This window comes from Macrobrachium nipponense, chromosome 19, assembly GCF_015104395.2.
Source record: "Macrobrachium nipponense isolate FS-2020 chromosome 19, ASM1510439v2, whole genome shotgun sequence".
Lineage (NCBI taxonomy): Eukaryota > Metazoa > Arthropoda > Malacostraca > Decapoda > Palaemonidae > Macrobrachium > Macrobrachium nipponense.
Window position 1 is genome coordinate 80318704 of NC_061088.1, and position 23187 is coordinate 80341890.

The window sequence follows — 23187 nt, forward strand, 5'->3', positions numbered from 1 at the left end:
ATTAATTATATTATTATTATTTATTATTATTTATTATTAATTAGTGTTTTCCCACTTCACTCTTTCACAATCACATCCAATATCATTCTCAAATTAGCAATTTGTACCTTTCTTCGGGTTATCCTTACAGCATGTCATCAACAGTTCATCTGCCCCCAAACAAAACATAAAAATTCATTCTAGTTCGTTATAATATCTTATCATTAAACCTAGAGTCTGTAGGTTCTAGGTATTTATGTCCTAAATCCATTTAATCTCTGTTAATCGCATAGTTTCCTATTAGACTGCTCTGTATTGCCAGCCAAGTAGCCAATTTATGTCTAGCAAAACTTATTCTCTCTCCTCTCTCTCTCCATCTCTCTCCTCTCTCTCTCTCTCCTCCATCTCTCTCTCTCTCCTCACTCTCTCCTCTCTCTCTGCTCTCCTCCACTCTCTCTCTCTCTCTCTCTCTCGCTCTCTTCTCTCCGCTCTACCGTCTCTCCTCTCTCTATCTCTCTCTCTCTCTCTCTCTCTCTCTCTCTCTCTCTCTCTCTCTCGGCCTCTAATATCTTATGAAGAGTAACCCATAAACTTTATAACGTTTTCTGTGATATAGTTCATTTTCTATGGCTACGAATGAATGGGTAACACAATAGATTATCTGAGAGCACCGGATCTTGATGACCGAGGTCGTCGTTTCTCAGTAAAATGCTGACATTATGTGATTTTAGTTTCAATTAAAAGATAATTCACAGGTTTTGTATATATGGATGAACATCAGATTGAATTCCTAACCAACGTATACTTCGTTGCTGATTAAATCTGATGGAAAAGTGAGATGAACTTACACCTGCTCTAAGCTACTCTCCAAATGTTTTAATCGACTATCGGTCACTCATCATATCAGCCAAATTATATACTGGTACTAATATCCAGAATTTCAGGAAATATGTTAAATGTTGTAGATATATGTTCTTATTGCAGTTAAATAAAACATATTGTGTATTCAATTCTTACTAGGATATGTAACCAATGAAGCACAATTAGGATCGGCATGTCTGTCTTTATCACTATAGGTTTATTCTTCATTACGATGGATGCTTTATTAATCAGAACTTATAAATTCTTCCGTAACCTATTTTTTCAATCATTACTCATGAAGAACTATTTAAAAACTGACGTTGGGGAAAAGAAAAAGGAAAATAAAAAGAAAGTATCGGCAGGATGTTCTTGATTTTATGATTAATTTGATATTTTATTCTGTTAAATATATTTTTCGTGAGTATTTAAGGGTGCATTCTCAAAACACTAATTATTTCCACCGTAATTAGACGAGACATTAATTCTAGCGCTTTATATCCAAAATTATAGAAGAAGAAGGTTTGTTTACATTATGGCTAAATAGAGGCATATGCTTTATAAATAATATTTAGTTTGAAACCGTATTTTTGGGCATTTTCAGTTTTCGTTACCCTTTGTAAAGGTATTTTAGGCTTGCAAAAAGCTAGATTACTGGAGTAAATTAAAACAAATTACATGAATTGTGTATTTTAGAGCACTGGAGAGAGGAACTAGTTGCAGGCTTGCAGCTCTTTATTCAGGGTAGCATGTCACCACCAAAGTATCAAGTGTGTTAAATAATAGTCTCCCGTTCCCTTTGAGTAAAGTGAAGTAAAAAGTGAGTTTCATAATCTTTAGGCCATATCATCTTATCGTAGTCAAATGGCCAGCCGAATTCAGCTTTATAAATTTGCTTTGAGGACTTTGAGAGTTACCAGGAAATACGTCCCTCCTACGTTGGCAAATCGGGGATGCCGGGAATGCATGAGTGCAAACTGGTGAGTAGACTACCCTGCCATAGTTGAAGGTTAGGTTTGAATGTTCGATTAGGTATCATTACATTTTGAGCATGAAAATATCATTCTCCTATGTGTTTTGAGCAGCGTAAGGCGACAGTGTTATTGGGAGAGTCTAAGGGGCAAAGCCTCCCACCCTCCCTCAACAGGTCAGAGAATGCCGCCCCAAGTTAGGTTAGGAATGTAAGTGCTGGTTAGGCTAGATCTGGACACCCCATTCCAGGAAAGGTTAAGTCTGGCCCGTTTTCACTGTCGGATTTCTCATGCCTACCCCAGTCTCTCTACTCTTCTGCTCCGTGCAATGAACATTTCTGACATTCGTTTAATTATCTAGAGCAAAGGATTAGCAATTTTGGAATGCACCAGCAAATGCTCACATAAAGTATATATATCTCAGTTAAATATATACTAAATGAAAAATAAAATTACCAGTTTTTCTCTTAAAAATCCTGCTTAAACTTTATTTTAATCTAATATTTTCCTCTTTTTCAGTTAAAGTCATAGGAATTAATGCTTGGTTATTTTTCAGTTTTAAACTTTTTTACATTTTTCATTATTTCCTTTTCTGAGCTTTAGACATAATTTCACTTCATTTTGGTAGTTCACATCCTTGATTCACAGGAAACACACTTCAGTGCACTTCTTGATTGTGACTTACAGGAGACTGATCTGAGGCACAAACCGTATGTGAATATATTAAGCTTTAAAACTTTACTTCAGTTTCAGAAATTTTATAACAGCTAGGTACTTAATTGTGTCGTTTTTATTTTCCTGGCTGATTTAGGTCTGAAAGAAGAAATATGCAAGTGCTAAACACAAAATACAAAAAAATTAGATTATCAATATGTAAGAAGGGCTTGAAATCATAAAAGACTGAAAACTATGATTACTGCTTCTGAATTGGGTAGAGAATGTTTTGATCTCCCCAACTAATGTTGCTTTGTTTCAAGACCAGGTTTGTTTTAAGCAGTGAATTATGATTTTTTTTTAAATTTTACTTAGAGTTCTTGGTTGACTCTCACTCCACAGTATAATTAATAGGTAAGTTATATTGAATTATGTAGACATGTAGTGAGGAAGCAGTGCTTTTGTTGTCTTGCTACTAATTTTAATTGGAAATCAGTAAAATGACAAACTATAGACTTTGATATATATTTTATTGGTATTTAGACAACATATTGTTTCCCTTAATAGTAAAGTTTTATTAAGCTTCCTAAGAAAATAGCTTCTGTTTTGAAACTATCATGCTTGGGAATTTTTTTGTCCAGAAGGTCCATCAAGAACTAAGGAACCTTTGAAGAGTGTTTTTCAAGCATAGTAATGGAATATTCATTAACAAAAAAGAAGAATGTAGAGATAATTCAAGTACAATAATAGCATAATAATTTCAAAAACCTTTTTGTGTTACAGGACCATCAATTTACGTAGATATGTTTACACAGCTGTACCAAATGAAACTATTGAAGCTCAAGCAACTGAAAATCCTGAAGGGAAGTCTGAGGTTTTCCAGATATTATCCATACTGCAGATGAAGAAAGACAGGTTGGGTCCACTGAATATCACTGATATAAAAACTGGTATTGAGAAGCTAAAAAGACAGAATGTAGAGTTGAGTGGCAGTGATTTTTTACAACTTCTTCAGATGACCATTAAGGCTGTTGAAATGGAATATCGAAATTGCTCTGATGTTGTTCAGCAGTTACTAGAACTATACAAGACTGGGAAAGGTAGGTCCACTTTTCTCTTGTGAGGTGTGATGCTTTTAAGCTGATTCATGTAAAAAAAAAAAACTCTAACATTTCAGATATAGAAGCCTCTGGATAAAGCTTTTATTTCAGTATCTTTCATTGTCACTTACCAGTAAGATTAATGTGTTTTTACATAAGTACAAGTCTTAAGATTTTATATATGGTTGATCATACCAGGCAGACATAGTACTGAAGATAATTCCCAAACTACAAGAGTTTGAACTACATTTAAGAGTAGAGTTTATTGTCTCGTTTCATATTACTTATTTTATTTTGATGTATTTTATGGTTTTTTAATTCTTGGTATTAGAATCTTTTCTTCCTTCATAATTGTATTCATCATTATCATCATTGCTATTTGTTTTGAAACAAAAACTCTTCACTTGAGGTGTAACACCTAATCCTGACACATTTCGGGCTCCGAAGTGTCCCAGTGCCAGAAATGGTTGTTCCAAGTGCATCTGCTATATAGAAACCCAGTGATCCAAATGTCTCCCTCATGCCCTTGTCATGTATTGTAGCACTGGTTATTATTTAAATATCAAAGAAAAATCAGTCCTTCTTTTTTCATCTCTTTACTTCTACCCTGAACAGTAAGCTTATTCCTTGCAGGAATAGTAGTTATGATTTTGATGTGCTTTTAGCATTATTGCAATTTAAAGCAACATCTATGATAAGTGTTTCATATATTATATATTTCAGAAAAACCACTTACACTTGGACATCTTGAACTTTACTTCAAAATGTGCCTTCTTGCTGAAGTTCCACTTAGCTCTAAGGTAGGCATTTACAAGATTTTAAACCCACTGACTTCATTATTCTTGAAAATTATATTTGTCTAATGTAAGGGCTTTGCCAGGACACACAGGTGAAGTTCTTTCATTGAACAGATTCAGAAACTCATTATGGCCCCAGCTTAGTATTTGCAGTAGGGTCTTCAAAGATAGTTATTACTATTGTTGTAAAGTATTTGGGTACTTAGAGGAAGGAGATTGTTCAGGCAGTGGCTGACAAGTCATATACGTAATCCATTATAAGGAACTTATATTTTTATAACTTCAGGAAAATAAGCTTGGTGAATTATTAATTATTTGTGCTGTGTCCTTTTGAATTTTGAGTTTTTACAGATTGCTACTTGATTCCAATGGCAAGTGATAGTAATGACTACTCTGTAATCTGCAGTTCATATTTTGAAGTGTGTTTTCCATACAACAGCTGAAGAATTACTGTTTTAGCTGTGTTCAACAGACCTGTTTAGCATTCAAAGTCTGTTTAGAAAGTTTAAAAATATAGCTAAAAGTGCATTGTGTTATATGTAGGATATAAGATGATTTTGTTCTCTTAACGAAAATATAGCGGTCTTTCATATGGATGTGTATTAAAAATTGACCAAGTAAAAACTTACCCTCCTGAATAAATAGGGATCTTCATTTTTTACGGGTGAAAATGAAAGCTACGATAAGAGTATGTATGGATCCATTATGTCAGTAAACAACAGTCAGCGTTTGAATTTTAATAGGTATAGTATAAATATGCATATAGATATAAACATGAAGTAGTTTGTTAAGGTCTGTAACATCTTATCAAGTGGAACTGGTGGTTATGAAAAAATGCCAGAACCAGCCAGCTTTGTTATTGAATTGCAGATTATTTTAGAAAACTTTAATATTTCATTATAAATTAAATGATATATCTCAATAGCTCTTTATTTTTAAACTTTCAAAAATACTGGTGATGTATTTTACAGGTTATGTTGAGCTTAGTGGAAGACAACAACATTGATGTTACCAGGGAATTGTTGGAGATTATGATGCTGATCCTAGGTAGGAACGGAAGAATCGATGACACTGCTGATATTTTGACATTCATGAAGCAGAAGGGGTTTCCAATTACCGAAGTCATATTTAGTGGAATAATTTTTGCACATGGCTTTAACAGGTAAGTCTTCATTTTTTTGTTGTCTGCTGAAGTGAAGTCTCCTTGAAGCTTTTTCTCTTTTTCTGCAGATGTAATTTTTTGAAATGGTTACTATATTTGAGTATCTAGCTTTAACTCGAACATCATGATGATCCAAACCAGCCAGGCACGCCTGCTTAGCTTAAGGTTAGGAGTTCAATCATTTCCCCTCAAGTAATAATTATGGTTTACAAAATTGCAAATGTAGGATGTTTTCACCTTCAATACGGTACTGTCTTGAAGGGGACTTACTAGAGGGGACTTACTAGATGCTACACAATTACTCTGAAATTCAAAGGGAATGGAGATGTGCAAAATCTTGGTAGAACTACAGTTTTGGAGAACTGACAGACAAAGAGAACCAGTATTAATTTCTCAAATACAAAATATACTAAGGCCTTTTATTGTCTGCTAAACAGTAAAGAATGCAAAGTGCTCTTGGAATCATATTGCAGGTGTGAAATAGCATCAAAGCTGACTGGGTCTATCTTTTCGTGACTGACTGATGAAGATACTAATGATAATTTTTTTATAAAACTCAGCCTTTATTAAATAGGTTGATTATTGAGTAGTTCAACACAGATGTGGAGTGGGTCTCCTCAGGAGAAAAATGTTATCAATTTACTGTATTAAGCTGGTATTATTACCTAGTGTTTAACCTGGCATTTGTTGTTTTTCCAGAGATCTTGATGGAATAAATTCTGTCGTGGAGACCATGCGTAATGTTAAAATGGATTTCACATCCATAACATATCATGCATTGATGACTGCTTATGCTGTGGCAGGTGAATTTCCAAGAGTTGGAAGTTTGGTTCAGCAAATGAACAGAGCCAAGGTTGCTTGTACTCTCTCCCAGCTCAAGTCGTTGCTTCTTGACGTTGTGAAAAGTAACGAAGCTGGAGAGGACTTTGAAAATATGGACTATGTAAGTTTTTGCATATACTGTAGTGTTTTATTTTGATTCTTAATATGAGATGAATGAATTTAGGATTGCATTAGAAATGAAACATTATTCAAGATCTCCCCATTTCTGTATTTCATCAGTTTGTCTTTACATTGTGTTTTTGTTGTTTATTTTACCCCTACTCTTAATTTTCAATGCATTTACAGGCAGTCATTTGCAGAGAAAAGACTGAGGTACAAAAGTTAGCAAATATTTATAATTGGGGAGCTGGTTTAGAGTTGACTGAGGTCCAGATGGGTTGAATTTTGATTGGACCATTGTCAGCATAGGTGGTCTCTGCTGTTGAGTTTGTAGACATTCTGAATTTCTTGGTTATATTGATAGAGGAGGTTAGAGAATTACTACTGGTGCATCCCCCGCTGGTGTGATGGCAAGATTTAGTATTAAGTGTATATGTAGTGCTACTGTTTATGGTGAACTGTATAGTCTTGGTAGAGCTGAATGAAAATAATGATCAAAATCAGGAAAAATCTAATAGAGCATGCACATTAATTTAATTGAATGAAGGTACTAGAAATAATATCAAGATAAGAGGTAAGACTTGCAATAGAACTCACATTCTTTGTCTAGCAGTTTACAATGAAAGTTAGCTGCTGAAGACCAAACAGGAACAGTATTAAAAACATGGAGAAGTAAAAGAATTAAAATCTTTTGTCAGGATAGGTGAGTCTCCAAAGTTCTCCAAAGATTTCTCAGTATGTCAGTTTTATTTACTGTTGACAAAGAGATGGACTGGATACTTTTCTTAAAATTTAATTAGATTAAGATTGATTGAAGATTTTAAATGAGTAATATAAGCTAGCCTTTTGCACTGCAGTTTAGATTTACATACATACTCTGACTTTTCTTTATTTACTGGAGCTATGACTAGAGTTAAGTAAGAGAAATTTATATATATAGCCAAAAAAATTAGCATTGTTCTCTTACGTGTGTTTTTAAGAGGGAGCATACCAAGAGGTAGACAGGAAAAGTGCATCCAAAACAATATGCTGTGGCCTTGGAAATTTGAAATTGGTGCCAGAATAGTGAGGGAGCCAGATTACAGTTGAGGGGATTAACAGAGATCTTCATGTATTTGTATGATGTGCCATTCATCGAAGTTCTTAACGTTGAAAGATGTTCACCTAAAGATTGTTTTCATGTTTGTACAAATCTGGTTTGTGTTCAAGAAAGGGTATAGATGAGTACCAGAACCATGGAATTCCAGGTGAAAAATGCAAATAAAAACTTTGTAGAAATATATGTGGTGGTGATGGAGAGTTAGGTGAGCTAATTGAATAAGTCAAGTTATTCTATTATTTTTTTAACTGTATATTGTAAGTATGATGATGTAGGCAAATAAATAACTTCCATTCTTTTTCAGGTCTTAGAGTTGATGAAGCAAAAGGGTACCTTGGATTTGGCAGTAATAGTACTACATCTCATTCATCATAATCATGCACCAGAAGCAGTCAGACTTTTATCTTCTCATCTACCAGTTTTGAAAAACACAGAATACTACAACAATGCTCGAATTTACATACAGGAAATGGTGCACTGTTTAAAAGTAAGTAAAGTTATGATTGTCTCCCCTCTCTTTCTGTGAACAGATCTAAGTAATCAGGTGAATACAGTATTCTATTGTATTTAAATTTTGCATATACAGTATCTACATACTGCATAGTTTAAGTATAGATATGTGGTATTTGTACTACAGGTTATTTGGATGTTACATCTTTGAATAAAATGGGAAGGTTAAATTTTGTAGGTTGCAAAATACCTCCTACCCAAATAGAAAATAACAAAGAATTAAATAACCTTGTGTTGCGTTACTGAGACTGATTTGTTTTTCAAAAATTAAGTAACATGAATGACAAAGAAAGAATTTTTGCTCATTAGTTTGGTCAGTTTCATGTTAATAGAAATAGTTTTATGTGGCATGGCTGCTATAAAAGGCAACTGTAAATGTGTTCAAAAGTTACTTAAAAAGGGTGCTAAAGAGGACACATTTCACGGAGCGACACAGCTAAGCCCAGAAATTTTGGTGTTATTTGCTATTTACATCATGTCTGAATTTGAGGAGTTGCTTATGATAAAGGTTTGTCAAAACTCTTCTTCATATCTCTATACAAAATAAGGGATATATTCATCATTGGGAGTGAGAGTGCTTGTTTTGAGCCTGGAAAGTCTGTTTTGAATGTGAGAGTCATGAACACTTTAAAGTCTTATTCATGTTATATCTAAAAATACTTAATGCTTTTGCCTTTAGAAAGTTACATAATATATGTCACCTATATCTGTGACAAGACACCAACCACCCATTGAAATACTACTTAGAAAAAATAGGGTTCTTCTGAGACTGACCAGGCAGTCTGACATAGGACCCATTACTCTAGGTATGATATTTTCAATTTGTACAAACATATACCAAATTGTCAGTAAAAAATCTCTACACTTTCTCTTTCTACTTACATCTTGTAACATTGAATATACTACACTGTAAATTTCCCAGCCTGTGGGTTATTAAACTTGAAATGAGTGTAATGACCATTCAACTGGCAGTTTATTTAGCTTGTCATTAAGGGCATATGGAACATGAAATAGCACTTTTCCCTACAGCCTTTCAGTAGGTAGTGTGAAAAAAAAGAGCTCTCTGGGAAAGTTAAAAATAAGTTTACACTTATCCACGATGGACACCAACATTTATTTCAGATTCTGATACATCTTCCACTACCTTCGCTGTAGTTCTAGTAATATGGTAAAAAGTCACTCTGTCTGCCTGTCTCTCTCTCTCCACATGAGTCATTGGAAGTCTCTAGTCTCACAGAACATAACCTCTTTTTGTTTCTGTGATATCTCAGGCTTATGTTGATGTGATGTTGGAGTATTTGTCTCAGCTGAAGAACATGTTAATGAGACTCTGGTCTCTCCTCTTTGAATAACTTGAAGCTTGTTGCCAATTTTTTTAGCCTGAGTAATTGTTGCCATGGGCCATCTTGTTGGTTGGAAGGGTTTGTGCATCTTTCTCCTCTTCTTCACTCTTCTGTGTTAAACACATTCCAGGCATGGTTTTTCTGACGTATTTTTTTATGCTTCCTGTTTTTTATGAGTGCTTTCATCAACTTTTGCTCCTTTTATGGTAGAAATTGCTTTCAGATAAATGATGATCCTAGGTCCCTGCCTGGTAGTGCAGACTATGCTATTTCTCCATCTGTCCCATCCAGGAAAGGAGACTTCTGATTACATTGTCATCTTCGCTCTCTGTCTTTCTAATCTCCTTAGTGTATGGCTTTATCCCCCCTCCTAAATTGTGATTCAGGCAGTATGATTAACAGGTTTTAATGAGGTGTTTTCATAAAAACATCAATCTTACAAACCCATTAGTTGTATGAGTGTTATCCCTTCCACACACTCGTCCTAGTTTTTTTGTGAATACAGACGAAGGGTTAGTAGCTGAGCATTAAAGGAGGAATGGATTTTGATTGGTGCAAGTTGGTACAACTATTATTGCTGTGCAGAGGAAAGACTATGTAAAATTAATGTTTTTATATGAAAATCATATTTTGTATCACAAAATGTTACATATATTTAAGAAGTATGTAGATAGGTTTTGACCATTTAGTGCTGAAAAAAGGGTTTGCAGAGAATTATTTTACATTACAGTTAATTTTGATAATTGTAGAATATGAGTTGATTACAAGCGAAGCAATGTATTGCAAAATACTGAATGACACACAACCTGAATTTAATGAAGTATTTATGTAGAATATCTTATAAGTGATTATTCAAATTAAAAAACATAGTACATTATAATTAAGACCTGAAATTTGAGAGCTCCATACTCATTCAGAATTGCCCTGTAACTATAAAATAGGCCTTTTGTAATTGAATACATGAACGTAATAAAGTATAATTGTCTCTACAGGATGTAGATCTACTGGTTGAAATGTGTCAGCAGTTGGAGCAAGATGAGATTAACAAGTACGCAACACTGGTTGCACTTGAAACTGCGTTTATTGAGCACAAAGAGGAGGTTGCTTGGGCTTTGCTTCAGTCGCTGAAAAATAATGGCAAACCGTTGCGACAACACTACTTTTGGCCATTACTTAATGGTTCTCAGTCGCTTATTGCCTCTAGTAAGTTTCCATCATTACCCAAAGGTTTTGAGTGTCTGTGCAGTTCTGTACAAAATGTTACAGCGTTAATGAAGTCCTTGAAATTTTTGTGAGTACAGTATTTTTCATTTATTCCGTTTATATATGGAACTAAAATACCCTCATCTACATTTAATCATTGGGAAAATTATATAAATTCACCTGGTCCCAGTTTAAGTGTTAAATGGGTGGCATGCTTGATTGCTTTATAGAATTTACATGTAAGTGTTAGAAAAAATTAGTTAAATTCATTGATACTTGAAAGTTTGCAGTTCCTAAATGTATGTAGTTTTTAGATCCATTATTATGATAACACATGTGTCACACTTTTAATTGCTTAAGGACTTATTTTATATTTATTGTAGTGATGTCTTAATATTAAATTCTTAAAGTAATGGATAAAATATGTGAGAAATTAATAGGATTTTGGACTTACAATAGTATATGAAAACTGTAAAGAATATGATCTTGATCTTATGTCACCTACTGTTAAATACTGTATTGAATACATGATCTCCATTATTATCAAGTATTTTTTTAAAACTGTATTTAGAAATTTTTAAAAAATTGGTATAATAATGAGGTCCATTAGTACTAGAGTTTAAAGTACGTATAAGCTCTTGTTTTATGGAAGCATAGCTGTCATCCAGAAAGAGTTACACCTGAATAATTAGATTGTATTCATCTAACACAAGTATGGAACAAAATGCAAAATAATTCAATTAACATTTTGGCACTGGTTATTATTATCAAATAATTAGACCACAGAATTATTATTAGACATAAGATTTGCCTGAATGATTTGAACTTAACGAATGGTGGATATGGAAGCTAGATGAAGTTAAAGAAATTGGACAGTCAGGTGTGAAGAAGGCAAATTGAGTGGATGAAAAGTAGAGAGCAGAAAGAATGGTTCAAATAAGCTTTAGTACTGTTTACAGTGTGCCACTTAGTGCTACTAATTACAGTGTGCACTAAGTGGCAAATTGTAATTGCTGTAAGTAGTACATTGTAATTAGTACCACTCCCTTTACAAGTAAACTGTTCCTGAATGTCCCATTATTAGTGTTTTTGGTTTCCATTTTACCATGTTGTTATGCCTTAGTTGTTATGCCTTAGTTTTCCTTTAGAACAATTTGGTGTTAAATCTTTGTTATATACATATTTCAAGACAGGTTATGTCTGTTGGGGGAAGGGGACAATAAGCAGCAGAATCTATTCAGAATGGTATTGATGAACTGTTCTAGCAGTTAATTGCTTGAAACTGTGTTTGTAAGTGGACTGCAGTTCTCAAAGGCCTTATCACCTTAAACAGTGATGCGTTAGATGCAAAATGGTTTGCATCTTAGACATTTTACACATTTTTAATTTCAGATGTACGTATCTTGATGCTGTGAATAGTATATGATATACAGTATATCTGCTCTGTATGTCTATAGAATATGCATTTTTTTTGCAACAATATCAGTTCAGATGGAATTTTTTCATTTCAGAGCTGATAGACTACGTTCACAACATGGTTACCTTAGGTATACCGCCAGATGTTGAAACTCTCAGCGAATTTGTTATTCCTAATTTGACATTGAAGGATCCACAATCTATTGAACATACGTTAAAAGGTGCAGGTCTCTCGGTTACTCTGATTGCTGCCCCATTATTGACTGTTTTAATTAGAAACAATATGATTGACAAAGCCATCGAATATGGTAAGTTTGATTATTTTATTGCTTGGCATTATTGACACTATGAAAAATATTAAAACAGATCTGATAGCTGTATTTTGATTAAAATGTAATTGCACATTAAGAATTGATATTTTTCAGTAAATTTTTGTTATTTATAATTGGCTAGCAAGAAAACTGGTGTAATGTTAGCAGATGACAATTCTTCACTTGCAGAACAGTCACAAACAAGTTTTATACATCTGACTGAGAAAAATATGTGGCTTTATTGGATATACCGCAGTTTATAAAAATTCTTGTCCTTTTTTTGTAGAAAATTGAAGAGCGAGAATATTTTTTTATTTTGAATTGCTTGGAGACAACTTTAAAAACCTCATTTTACTCCCTCCCTCACTGTCAGTATGAAAGGCTTATGAATAAGGTGAAAGGATAAGGAAATTAGGAGAGAGTCATGTTTACCAATGAATTTCTAGTTGTCTTCACCTAACCAGATTGTAAACACAGTAAATAATATTCTGTTCAGATTTTACATCCTGAAGGCGAACAGATATTTTTGACTTGTATCCAGTTATGTTCAGCTTGATGTAAATACTACTGAAGAAGAAGATAATGGGCTATGAATGAGTCAGTGGATATAGAGCGACTTTGGTTAGGAGGGTATTCTATGGTTGTTAATTCTGTTATACTGTTTTTATAGTACTGTCTTTCTTTTCTGCAAAAAATATTTTTTTAACAAAGAAGCTTGTACTTTCTTCCCAGTACTTTTGTGTTGACTTCCCTATATTCTTGCATAACTTTTATTTTACATTATATTTGAATACTTGTGCTAGTGAGTAAAATTTATATATTTTTATGTCTCTTATTATAAACTTCTTTTTTTCAGCCAAGAATTTGAGAGTTGATTTTTCTTCACCTGATTTAACAGCAGCACTAGCTAAGACCTGGACATCATCGCCGAAGTCTGCTATATCTCTTTTAGCAATGCTTATCCAAAAGGCAAAAGAGGTGAGTGTGACTGTGATTTTGCATAATCACTATCATCATCATCATCAACAGATTTTTTCTCCACTCGTCTGTCATGTTATTTGCTGTGTGATTTTCATTCAGTTTAATTCTTTATCTAAACCCTTTTGTCAAAATTTGTTGAGCTTTGTCCCACTGTTTCTGTCTTCTGCCACAACTATTTCTATATTTTTTAAGCCATCTGCTCCTCCTCTCTATTCATCACATAGCTATACCATCATACCTTCATAATATTTGATGCTTCAGTCTGTGGCCATTCTGTCTTCCTGTCATTATCTCATCTAACTGTAGCGCATTTTAGAATTCTTGTATATCATCTTGAGTAATATTTTCATTTTCATTTTCATATATGTAGTATATTATAAAAATTATTCCTTCTCCTGAATTGGAAAGGAAGGAATTCCATCCCATAATATCCCACTTTGCAGTATTTGCTGCTCTCTTGTCATGTTTTAACATTAAAATATTTGAAAATATTGAAAAAACTTAAAATATTATAATTAAAAATAGAGGGTTGTCATTCGTAAAAAAATCATTGTTTTTCTTCCTCAGCATGAACCCTCTGGCAATCTAAAAGAAGACTGGGGAGGACAGTTCCTCTTGGATATAGCATCATCCAGAAATGGTCTTAATAAACATCAAATTGTTCCATTATTTAAGGTGAGTTGATATTGTGGGTATTCATGTTACGTCATCTTATGAAGTCTGTAACGTGATCTTGCATAGGTTCAGGTTGAATGTGTAATATAATCACAGTTTGTAGAAATTGAAGTGAGGTCAAAACATCCTTCATGCATAAAATGAAAGGAGAATATTTTGATTATGTAATGGTAACAGAACATCGCAAACCAAGGGTATTAAAACAATTTTTATTTTAAATATAAGTTATTTAAGAAAATAAGGTTTATTAATAACATGAAGTATGCCACGAAAACGTGGAGACTTAACATTTGCATTTAATAAGATCGATATTAAAATACAAACTTTAGCATGAAGCTGGCCATATCACCAGCTGGGTTCCTTGTCTAGCCCATGGTACTTTTAGTATCACTGCACCTCTTGAAAACCCATTTTATTCTCTGCATGTTTTCACCAGTTTCGTGTTGTTACCCAGCATACTTAGTAGTGTACTATCAAGTACCAAAGGATCTTTATAGCTTCCTTTTTGCCCCATGCTGAAAGACTTTATAGGGGTCTTACAATCTGCATCTCTTTGTAGCCTCTTCCATCTCTACAATGTCAGAGGGCTTAGGGCTGACTTTGTCTTTGTGCTAATACCCTGTGCCTGTTTCTTTTCTAATTCCTATTAAAGTGTTTGTCATGGTACTCTATCAAATGCCTTCTCAAGATGTACTAGTAAGGGGGTATTACTTTTCGTTTGCATGGAAGTTTATTAAAGTTGCCTCACTATAAAGACTGCCTATGTTACTGACAAGAAAGGCCAAGTTTTTCTTGGCCTTTCTTCCAGCACATTCTCCAGCGATATCTTACCATAATGAAGTTTATTCTCTGTTTCTTACAGGAACTCAAGAAAAATAACATAGGCATATCTGAAATTTCTGCAGATTATCTTGTTGGAAGGGCCAATGCATCCATTCAAGAAGAGCTAAAAGAGAATGTTCATATGATAGTGGATAAGAGTTTAGGTCATCCTCCAAAGGAGCAGGATTATAACTTCATGCCACATCCTGTAAGTTAAAATTTTGAACTTTTTTTTTTAAAAGCTTAAATGTTGAACAATATATGGTATGGAAAGTTTATTGTATATTAGTGGTGTGTGTGAGAGAGTTTTGTATGTGGCATGTTGGAGGTTATTTCTTCATGTCTTGTTTTATACTGAGTTGAATACAGATTGCTGCAATTTGAAAGGTATGAAAAGTGATTTGAATTTTTTCCATGTGGCAGAGAGTATTGATACACAGAATCCAATAAATGATTATCCAGCACTAAAAGGGAAACAAAAAGACATGACAAAAATGAAATAAGAAGAGGGCTAATGAACACGGAGCTTTAAGCTGCTGTGCAGTGGAAACTCGGTCTGGAAAATTATGCTCTACTTTTGACAGTTCATAGATACATGGAAAAGTTAGATATTTGTTCTGGGCCTGTGGATCCAGGTTAGACAGACAAATGTTGTGTTTAAGACATTTCAAGACTGCAAATGTGGACTAGATAGTGATAAGTTTATGATAAAGTAAATACAGTAGTACCTCAGGATACGAAATTAATGTTCTGAAGTGGCCTTCGTAACCTGATTTTTTCGTATTTTGAACCACATTTTACATGTAAATTGCCTAATTCGTTCCAAGCCTTACAAAAACACCCCAGTAAATTTTATAATAAAGCTAAATTGACCAGTAAACAATGAAATACAACAATTTGGACCATTCAATACCTAACCTAACTGTGATTACCTGTAAGTAAAGTTTATTAGTGTACAGGGTACAAGAAATACTGTACGTACATATGTAGTAAAATGTGGAACCTTACCTTTCGAGTGAGGCGATCTCTGAAAGTGGCGACAGAGGAGGAGGACAAATGGCAGAAAACATAATCACTTAACTTTACGAAACACGTTAAAAAATGGCAGAAAACATTAACACTAAACTTCATGAAACACATTAACAAATGGCAATAAACATTAACACTTAACTTTTCAAAAAACTTAAAATTAAATTTCTTTTTTTTTTCTTTTTTTTTATTACTACATTTTTTTCTTACTTTTTTATACGTTACGTTTTTCACCAAATTTCAATTTCTTCACCACCAAATGGATGCCAGTCCGTTTACGGAATTTATCAAACCACCCCCGAGAAGCCTTGAAGTCTGGGGTTGCAGTTGATGTCCCTTCTCCTCCGTCGTCTTCAGCCTGGGCAATCAGATCAGCGAAAATAGCGCTGGCCTTCTGGCAGATTGCCGTCTTGGTTATTGTATCGCCAGCGATTTCTTTGTCCTCAATCCATAGAAGAAGCAGCCTCTACATCTCATCATGCATGTGGCTCCTCTTGTTGGACAAAATAGTCATGCCTTTGGAAGGTGTAGCTGCTTTGATGGCTTCCTTCTGCTTAAGAATGGTGCCTATCGTCAATGGATTTTGGCTGTATTCCTTAGTGATCACACTCAACCGTGTGCCAGCTTCATACTTTTTAATGATCTCCATCTTTGTCTCCATAGAAAGCATCCTTTTCTATCCGTGAACTTCAGCAACTTTCTTGGGACCCATGATTATACGTAATTAAGTTATGTACTAATTAAGTTCTCACACAACACGATAAAGTACAAAGCGAAATCACTAACACGAATTTACGTTAACAAACGAAATCGTATATGTGAACGAACAAATTCTGCGTGTGTATGATAACAATGCTGCTACAAAGTGGGCGAAGGACGCCTTTACGTAGAGCACGATGGGGTAGATGCTGACCAATAGGAGAGCAGGATCTTATGGCGGTGACTAGCATCAGGAACCAATGGAAGAGCGGGAGGATGGTGGCGAGTCTACTCAGTTGGCGGCGCGCGAATTTTAAAATTGTTCTCGGTGGTCCAGTCGAATCTCAGGACTTTACAGTAACACCCTTTCGTAACCTGAATTATTTTTGTATGCAGTTGCAAAAAAATCTTCGTGTTTGCTTTCGTAACTTGAATTTTTCGTAAGTTGGGACTTTCGTGTGTAGAGGTTCCACTGTACAGTAGATTAAATTGGGTGCAATAGAGTGGAAATAGACTTATTTGCTGTATCCTTAAGAATAGCATGTTTAAACTTTTAAATCACAGTATTAAGAGTTATTAGAACATTAATTTTTTAATCTTTTTTTACAGAATGACATGACTATAGAGGAGTTAGAAGGGCATTTAATTGAACTACAATCAAAAGGATTCAAAACCAGGGGTACTATTCGTCGACTGATCTTGTTACATGCCAGTGAAAATAACACAGAAAGAGTTTTGAGTTTAATGAGGGTAATTACTAGATGTTTTGGTAATTTTAATCTTTTGGTATATGTAACTTTTTAATAAGGCCTTCATCTTTAAACATGAAGGTAGACAGTGAACTGAAATTATTATAATAAGACATCTTTTATCTTTGAAAGAAGAATCAAATGACACCTGTTTGTAATTTTGTTCTCTTAATTTTCTTATTTTTCGATCCCATTTATTGTAGGTTTTAGAAGAAATGGGAGAGAAAATGAGTCCAGGGGTACTTGCAAGCATTCTTAATGCATATATATCAGTAAAAAATTTTGATGCTGCTCTCGATGTATATAATGGTCTCAGACAAGCCCATCCATCTTTTGCACTGGATAAATACAAAGTGATAGACTTTTCCACAGCACTTGTCAAACACGGAAGAATTGAAGGTAAGAATTATTGTCTTATTTTAATTATGAATTAGTTTGTACATTTATGCTAAGGTTTTCTTACCTAGGAATTGCATTTCACATAATTTTCAATTAATGAATTGTCCTTTGTCCTACCTTGCCACTGACGTCCTCTGTATGATCTTCAGGGGAACGAATACACCTTTCATTGAGACTACATGTCATTTGACTGGGGTTTTTTTTCTGTAAGACTGCATCAGGAGTAAAATTGAAGTAATTAAGAAAGATATTGCAGTGCAGATATATAGAACTGCTGAAGATAAACCTTCTGTTTGTATTTTCAACATGGCCATGTGAAAGAGATGTGTAAAATAGTTGCCCAAGTATGATGTGATGCATTTTGCTTTCATTTCCCACAATGTGATTTTTTTATCATGTTGGGACAAAGTACTTGAAACAAGTATACTGTAGTCATGAAATTTACTCCACTATTTATGATGATATTTAAACCTGTTTTTGATTATGGGACGTATACTGCATGCCACCTTAAAAGTATGTGGTAATGTAGTAAGATAATACCTAGGCTCAGCAGTCAAGTTCAAATATTTAGTAACTGCTGTACATATATGATTTTTGCCACTGTATTCTTCCTTGCCTCAGGATTTCCATATATTTAATAGTTTTGCACTAGATAATACTGTACCTTATTCTGTTATTAGCCAGTCCAAGGAGAGTCCATCAATATGAACTCAGTTTTCTAGTAAAACAAGTTCATAATGAAAATTAGTCTCTTCCTTGCTTCCAGTTTTTCATATTTGTTAATACATTATCTTTTTGTACATTCAGTAGGTCCCATTGCTAGGTAACCAATTGGTTTCTAGCCACGTAGAAATATCTAATCTTTCGGGCCAGCCCTAGGAGAGCTGTTAATCAGCTCAGTGGTCTGGTAAAACTAAGATATATACTTATGTACATTCTATGCTTTCTTCTCCAGAGGCAGTGAAAATTCTTGAGGAAGTTACACCATACAAAGGTAACACTGTTGATGAAAAAAGGCAAGTAAGAAGAAATTGCCAAGCATTATTAATGGCGGCGGCAGCAACATGTAAATACGAAGTGGTTACGCAAATATTTGATATTTTGAAGAGTAAAAATATCATAAAGATTGACAAATTAATGCTTGGGGCTCTGGTTAAATGTCGGCTGAATAGGTAAGTATAAATAATCAAAAGCATTTCCAATGATGCGTATGAACAATGTTTTCTGTATATAATAAATTCATGGTGATTTGCTCTTTTAGTACTTGTGTTTATATTTTGTTTTCCAGTGCATTAATTCAACTGACAGGAAAATTGCCTTGGAATTTAACAGTTACATCAGAAATGTGGTATTTTATTGTAGCCCCAATTTTGTGCTTATGCAGTAAAAGAATCAAGTGGTTCACCATAAATTAAAGGTAGTAGACATTATCTGATATTCTTATTTATTTAGTAATCGCTCTCTGTTACTTTGGTCTGTCAAACTGTCGGATGATTTTTTTTCCTGTGAGGCTCATGGATACATTCAAATTTCTTTCAGCGGTGATTATATTGGGACTGTAGAAGAAGTGAGATCCATTAAAAAAAAGTTTAAGTGTCTTCCCATGAAAATTGAAGTTCTTATACATCTGCTTCATAATATTAAGAAAACGGAAGCAGAAGCAGACAGGTTTGTGTATGAGTATTTACATATTTGTTTATTTTAATAGAAAATAAATTTTACTGATATTGAGTTATTGCTTTTGAATTTTAGCTTGTTTGGTTTACACGTGGGTTTGTAAAATATCATTGGTGTCACCTTACTGTATCTTGGAAAACTACCTGTTCAGCCCATATTGTTTACATTAGTGTTTTATACATTCAATTTACCTGTCAGATATATACATAGCTATTGACTCCGTCTTCCCGACAGAAATTCGAATTTCGCGGCACGCGCTACAGGTAGGTCAGGTGATCTACCTGCCTGCCGCTGGGTTGCAGGAATAGGAACCATTCCCGTTTTCTATCAGATTTTCTCTGTCGGCCATATTGTAAACATACGTTTGCGGTATCTCCTGACTTGATTTTCGTGTTTCATCGCCATCGATCTTCTGGGCTGTCTTTTGCAGGGAAGTACTGGGTCTTTGGCTCGGCATACGCTTTTATTAACTTTTTAACGAATTTGGCTTCGAAAAAATTTCGAAGAATATATAACGTGTAACTACCGAAATTGTCGGTAGACACTCACATAGTTTGCAAGAAAGGGAAATATTAATATTTATTCATTAATAAGTGTTAGAATTGATTGAGGAAATAAACTGACTTCCTACTTTAGGGAGTCAGTAAAGCATGTAACTAGATACGTTTCTTTTAAAAGTTTTTTGGATACTCGTACTAATGAGCAGTTAGAGTATTAACAGTACTAGTAGTGTTGCATCCTCATCACCTTCTTACTTCGCAGAAACTTCAAATTCATAATTGCAATTTGAAGACAAGGATTGTGGCTCAAAATGCGAGCTATTAAAAGGTAAGAAGTGATTACTAGTGTTCCCCATTGCAGTGGAGGGTGCGTCTGATCGGCTCTGTCTCGCTCTCAGGCCTAGACCTCTTTCAAGCTCCCAAGCCCAGAGAAGGAATGTCGAAAGCCGTAAGGAGGTTTCAGAGAATCCCCACCGGTCAGGCGTCCCCTCGGCAGGTTCTGTAGAGCGTCCCAGACTGCCAAGGATAGCCATTGAAAAGGCATCCTTAAAAAAATGCGTCTCTTCCGTTTTTTCATCTCACATCCGAAAAGACGAAGAATGTACATGTGTGGAGTTCGGACGATCTAGCGCGTTCTCTGAAAACTAAGAGAACACTGAGCGAGAGCCAGCCAGGAAGCCGCGTTCCAGCAAGCTAGCACGAGCCACATTCCAACAGGCAGCAGCGAGCCGCGTTCCAACAGACTAGAGCGAGCCGCGTTCCTACAACCAAACGCGAGCCGCGTTCCAAAAAATTTTTCTTGGCGCAAGGCGCCTTCAAAGAGACGAAGCGCCAGCCTGGCGCAAATTGCGCCAGAAAAACAGACGGCTAGAGCAAGGAGCCTTATAGTAGAGTGGCAATCAGAACGATCCTTCCATTGAACGTTTCTGGGCAAGAGGCTCCTTCAAAAAGGGGTCTAGTAGGCGCTCGGAACTATCAGGGCGCACGGGACCTTTCACGCAAGCGCTCCTTTCTAGCGTGCGGAACATTCCAGGCGCCCGGAACTATCCAGGCGCTAGGCGCAAGGAGCCAGGCGCCAGAATATTCCAAATCTTCTTATGAGAGAGAGGTCAGTCGCGAGGCTCCTCTTATGAGTTTTTAATTTGAGCAACTTTCCCCTGGCAAAGGTGCAAGATGTCGCACAGGCGGCTGTCGCTTTTGTCAGAAGGATTCTGATACTAAGAGAAGCCATTTTTCATTATTTAGAAGACTCCTGTGTTTGGCAGTTCCTCTCAATGCGGACTCTCTCCTTCATTCATGCTCTTCCCTCGTTATGAAGAGGCAAGAGCTTTGGGAGTTTTCTTAATAAGAATCTCATCGACGTTTGGGTATGATGGCGGATAGGAAATATCTACTTCCTTCCGTAAACCCTAGAGATGAACAGGAATTCTGTCTCTTCCGCGATTTATGAGGAAATCACGAAGATTTAAAGAGTTCCTGGATTAACTTCCTTCCTTGAGGAGATATATATACTCTTTCTATCGTTCTATTAACGAAAAGAACGAAGATAGTAATAATTTTTCCTTTCTCTATCTGCCTCGGCAGGGAAATAAGGTAGTAGAGTATCTGCTGTATGAGAATACGATACGGTCAAATCATAAGCACATACTGTAGTTACTTATTTGCTGAGCAACTCAATTACCAGTATCCTTCCAGGAATTTCCCAGGAAGGACTACGCTTAAAGGGATTGTTAAGACAACACCTACTTAGCTTCTAGATTTATCGAAGTCTTGTTTCGCTTAAATATGCATTAATAAGAACTTCCTGAAGTTCGATAATAATTTTATAAGATTCCTTTATTGAATGGAGGAGCTGGCAACTCTGGTAGAGTAAGGCCAGACGGCTAACGGAGACTGCTATCGCTTAGACCAACACAGTACCATCTAGGTCTCAGTCATGAGCAGTCGGTTACATGTCTTTCTCCTGCGGGATGGAATAACTAACCGTATCTCTCCCCTACAATCGCAGTCTTAGCCTCGGATTGAGGGGATAGTTAAGCAAACATAAATAAAATATTGTCTGCCTTTTGCTAAGAAGCTTTCAATAAGAAAGATATTACAACCTTTCAATGCTGTTTACCGTAGGTAACATTATTAAAGGATTCTAACGTAGCGGAACACTATATTATATAATGCTCTCATGCTTACGAAAGCATGGCTTATTAGAGTACATGCTTAGTGAGAAGATGAATGTAGCAGAGAATTCACTTTAAGACTACGGTATGGTCAAGTCTTATGCACATACCGAGGTTAACTACTGAATTCCTAGTATCCTTACAAAGGTTTCCTAGATTAATGATGTTTACCACAATGTGACTATTATAAAGGATTCTAATACAGCAGAGCACGATATAATATAATTCTCTCATCCTTTCGAGAAACGCACTCAACCTTTTTAGAATCGGATATTGCTCAAGAGAAGATGGATGTGTTGGATGGGAAACATTCTCTTAGTGGCAGAAGTTGTTTCCCTGAATGGACTATACTACGTATATAAAAGTTTTTTCCTACTAAGAACGGAATTAACATGTGAAAGGATGTCGGGTACCATAAAGGCACAGATGCTCTGGCACATAACTTTAAAAGAATTAGAAGGAAGCGCCAGCCTGGCGCAAAGCGTCAGAAGCGCCAGGAGCGCCAGCCTGGCGCAAGCGCCAGAAGCGCCAGCCTGGCGCATGGAAGCGCCAGCCTGGCGCAAATTGCGCCAGAAGCGCCAGCCTAGCGCAAATTGCGCCAGAAGCGCCAGCCTGGCGCAATGCGCCAGAAACACCATCCAAGATATTTTCTCGTTTTAGCGAGTTATTAACCTAAGAGTCCAGTAGCCTCTCGGACAGCAGGCTCGGTAACGGCAAGATTCGTTCCTGATTTCGTTACCCATTTAATCGGAAAGGGGTCGCTTACAAGAAACGATGAAATGATTTATTTTAATCACTTAGGCCAATTCCACGACTCTCTCATATCGCAAAGAGCATTGAGAATCTCTTTTTTCACCCCTGTTCGTGTTAACAAAAGAGAACCTATTTGGAAAACAGACACGGAACATAACGATCCTTAAGAGATTCGATGCAAGATTTTGCATGTCCGTGAGAACCTTCTCAATCGAAGATAATAACTGTTAACGTATGTCTAACATTTATTGGAAAGAGTTGTGAGAACCTGCAGAAAATCTTCTTCATAGATCTCTTCGCAAGGTAGAAGACGAACAGGCTTCCTATAGGCTGCTTCCTTTTCCTCGAACCAAGAGAGGTAGCAATATACGCCATCTTTGACTT

General features: G+C 35.5%; 1 protein-coding gene across 1 annotated transcript in view; it reads left to right on the forward strand.

Annotated features, from left to right (window-relative positions):
• Nucleotides 1-1561: 1561 nt before the first annotated feature.
• The window catches only part of LOC135218507 (leucine-rich PPR motif-containing protein, mitochondrial-like), a 29472-nt gene continuing 7846 nt past the window's right edge, over nt 1562-23187 (forward strand). Inside the window, exons 1-15 of the mRNA XM_064254873.1 lie at nt 1562-1817; nt 3246-3562; nt 4286-4362; nt 5331-5521; nt 6221-6464; nt 7867-8049; nt 10408-10618; nt 12130-12342; nt 13202-13323; nt 13894-14001; nt 14864-15031; nt 17161-17301; nt 17504-17699; nt 18655-18871; nt 19239-19367. Coding sequence (XP_064110943.1) covers nt 1702-1817; nt 3246-3562; nt 4286-4362; nt 5331-5521; nt 6221-6464; nt 7867-8049; nt 10408-10618; nt 12130-12342; nt 13202-13323; nt 13894-14001; nt 14864-15031; nt 17161-17301; nt 17504-17699; nt 18655-18871; nt 19239-19367 — 2633 coding nt within the window. The 5' untranslated portion in view covers nt 1562-1701. The remainder of the gene's footprint in view (nt 1818-3245; nt 3563-4285; nt 4363-5330; nt 5522-6220; nt 6465-7866; nt 8050-10407; nt 10619-12129; nt 12343-13201; nt 13324-13893; nt 14002-14863; nt 15032-17160; nt 17302-17503; nt 17700-18654; nt 18872-19238; nt 19368-23187) is intronic.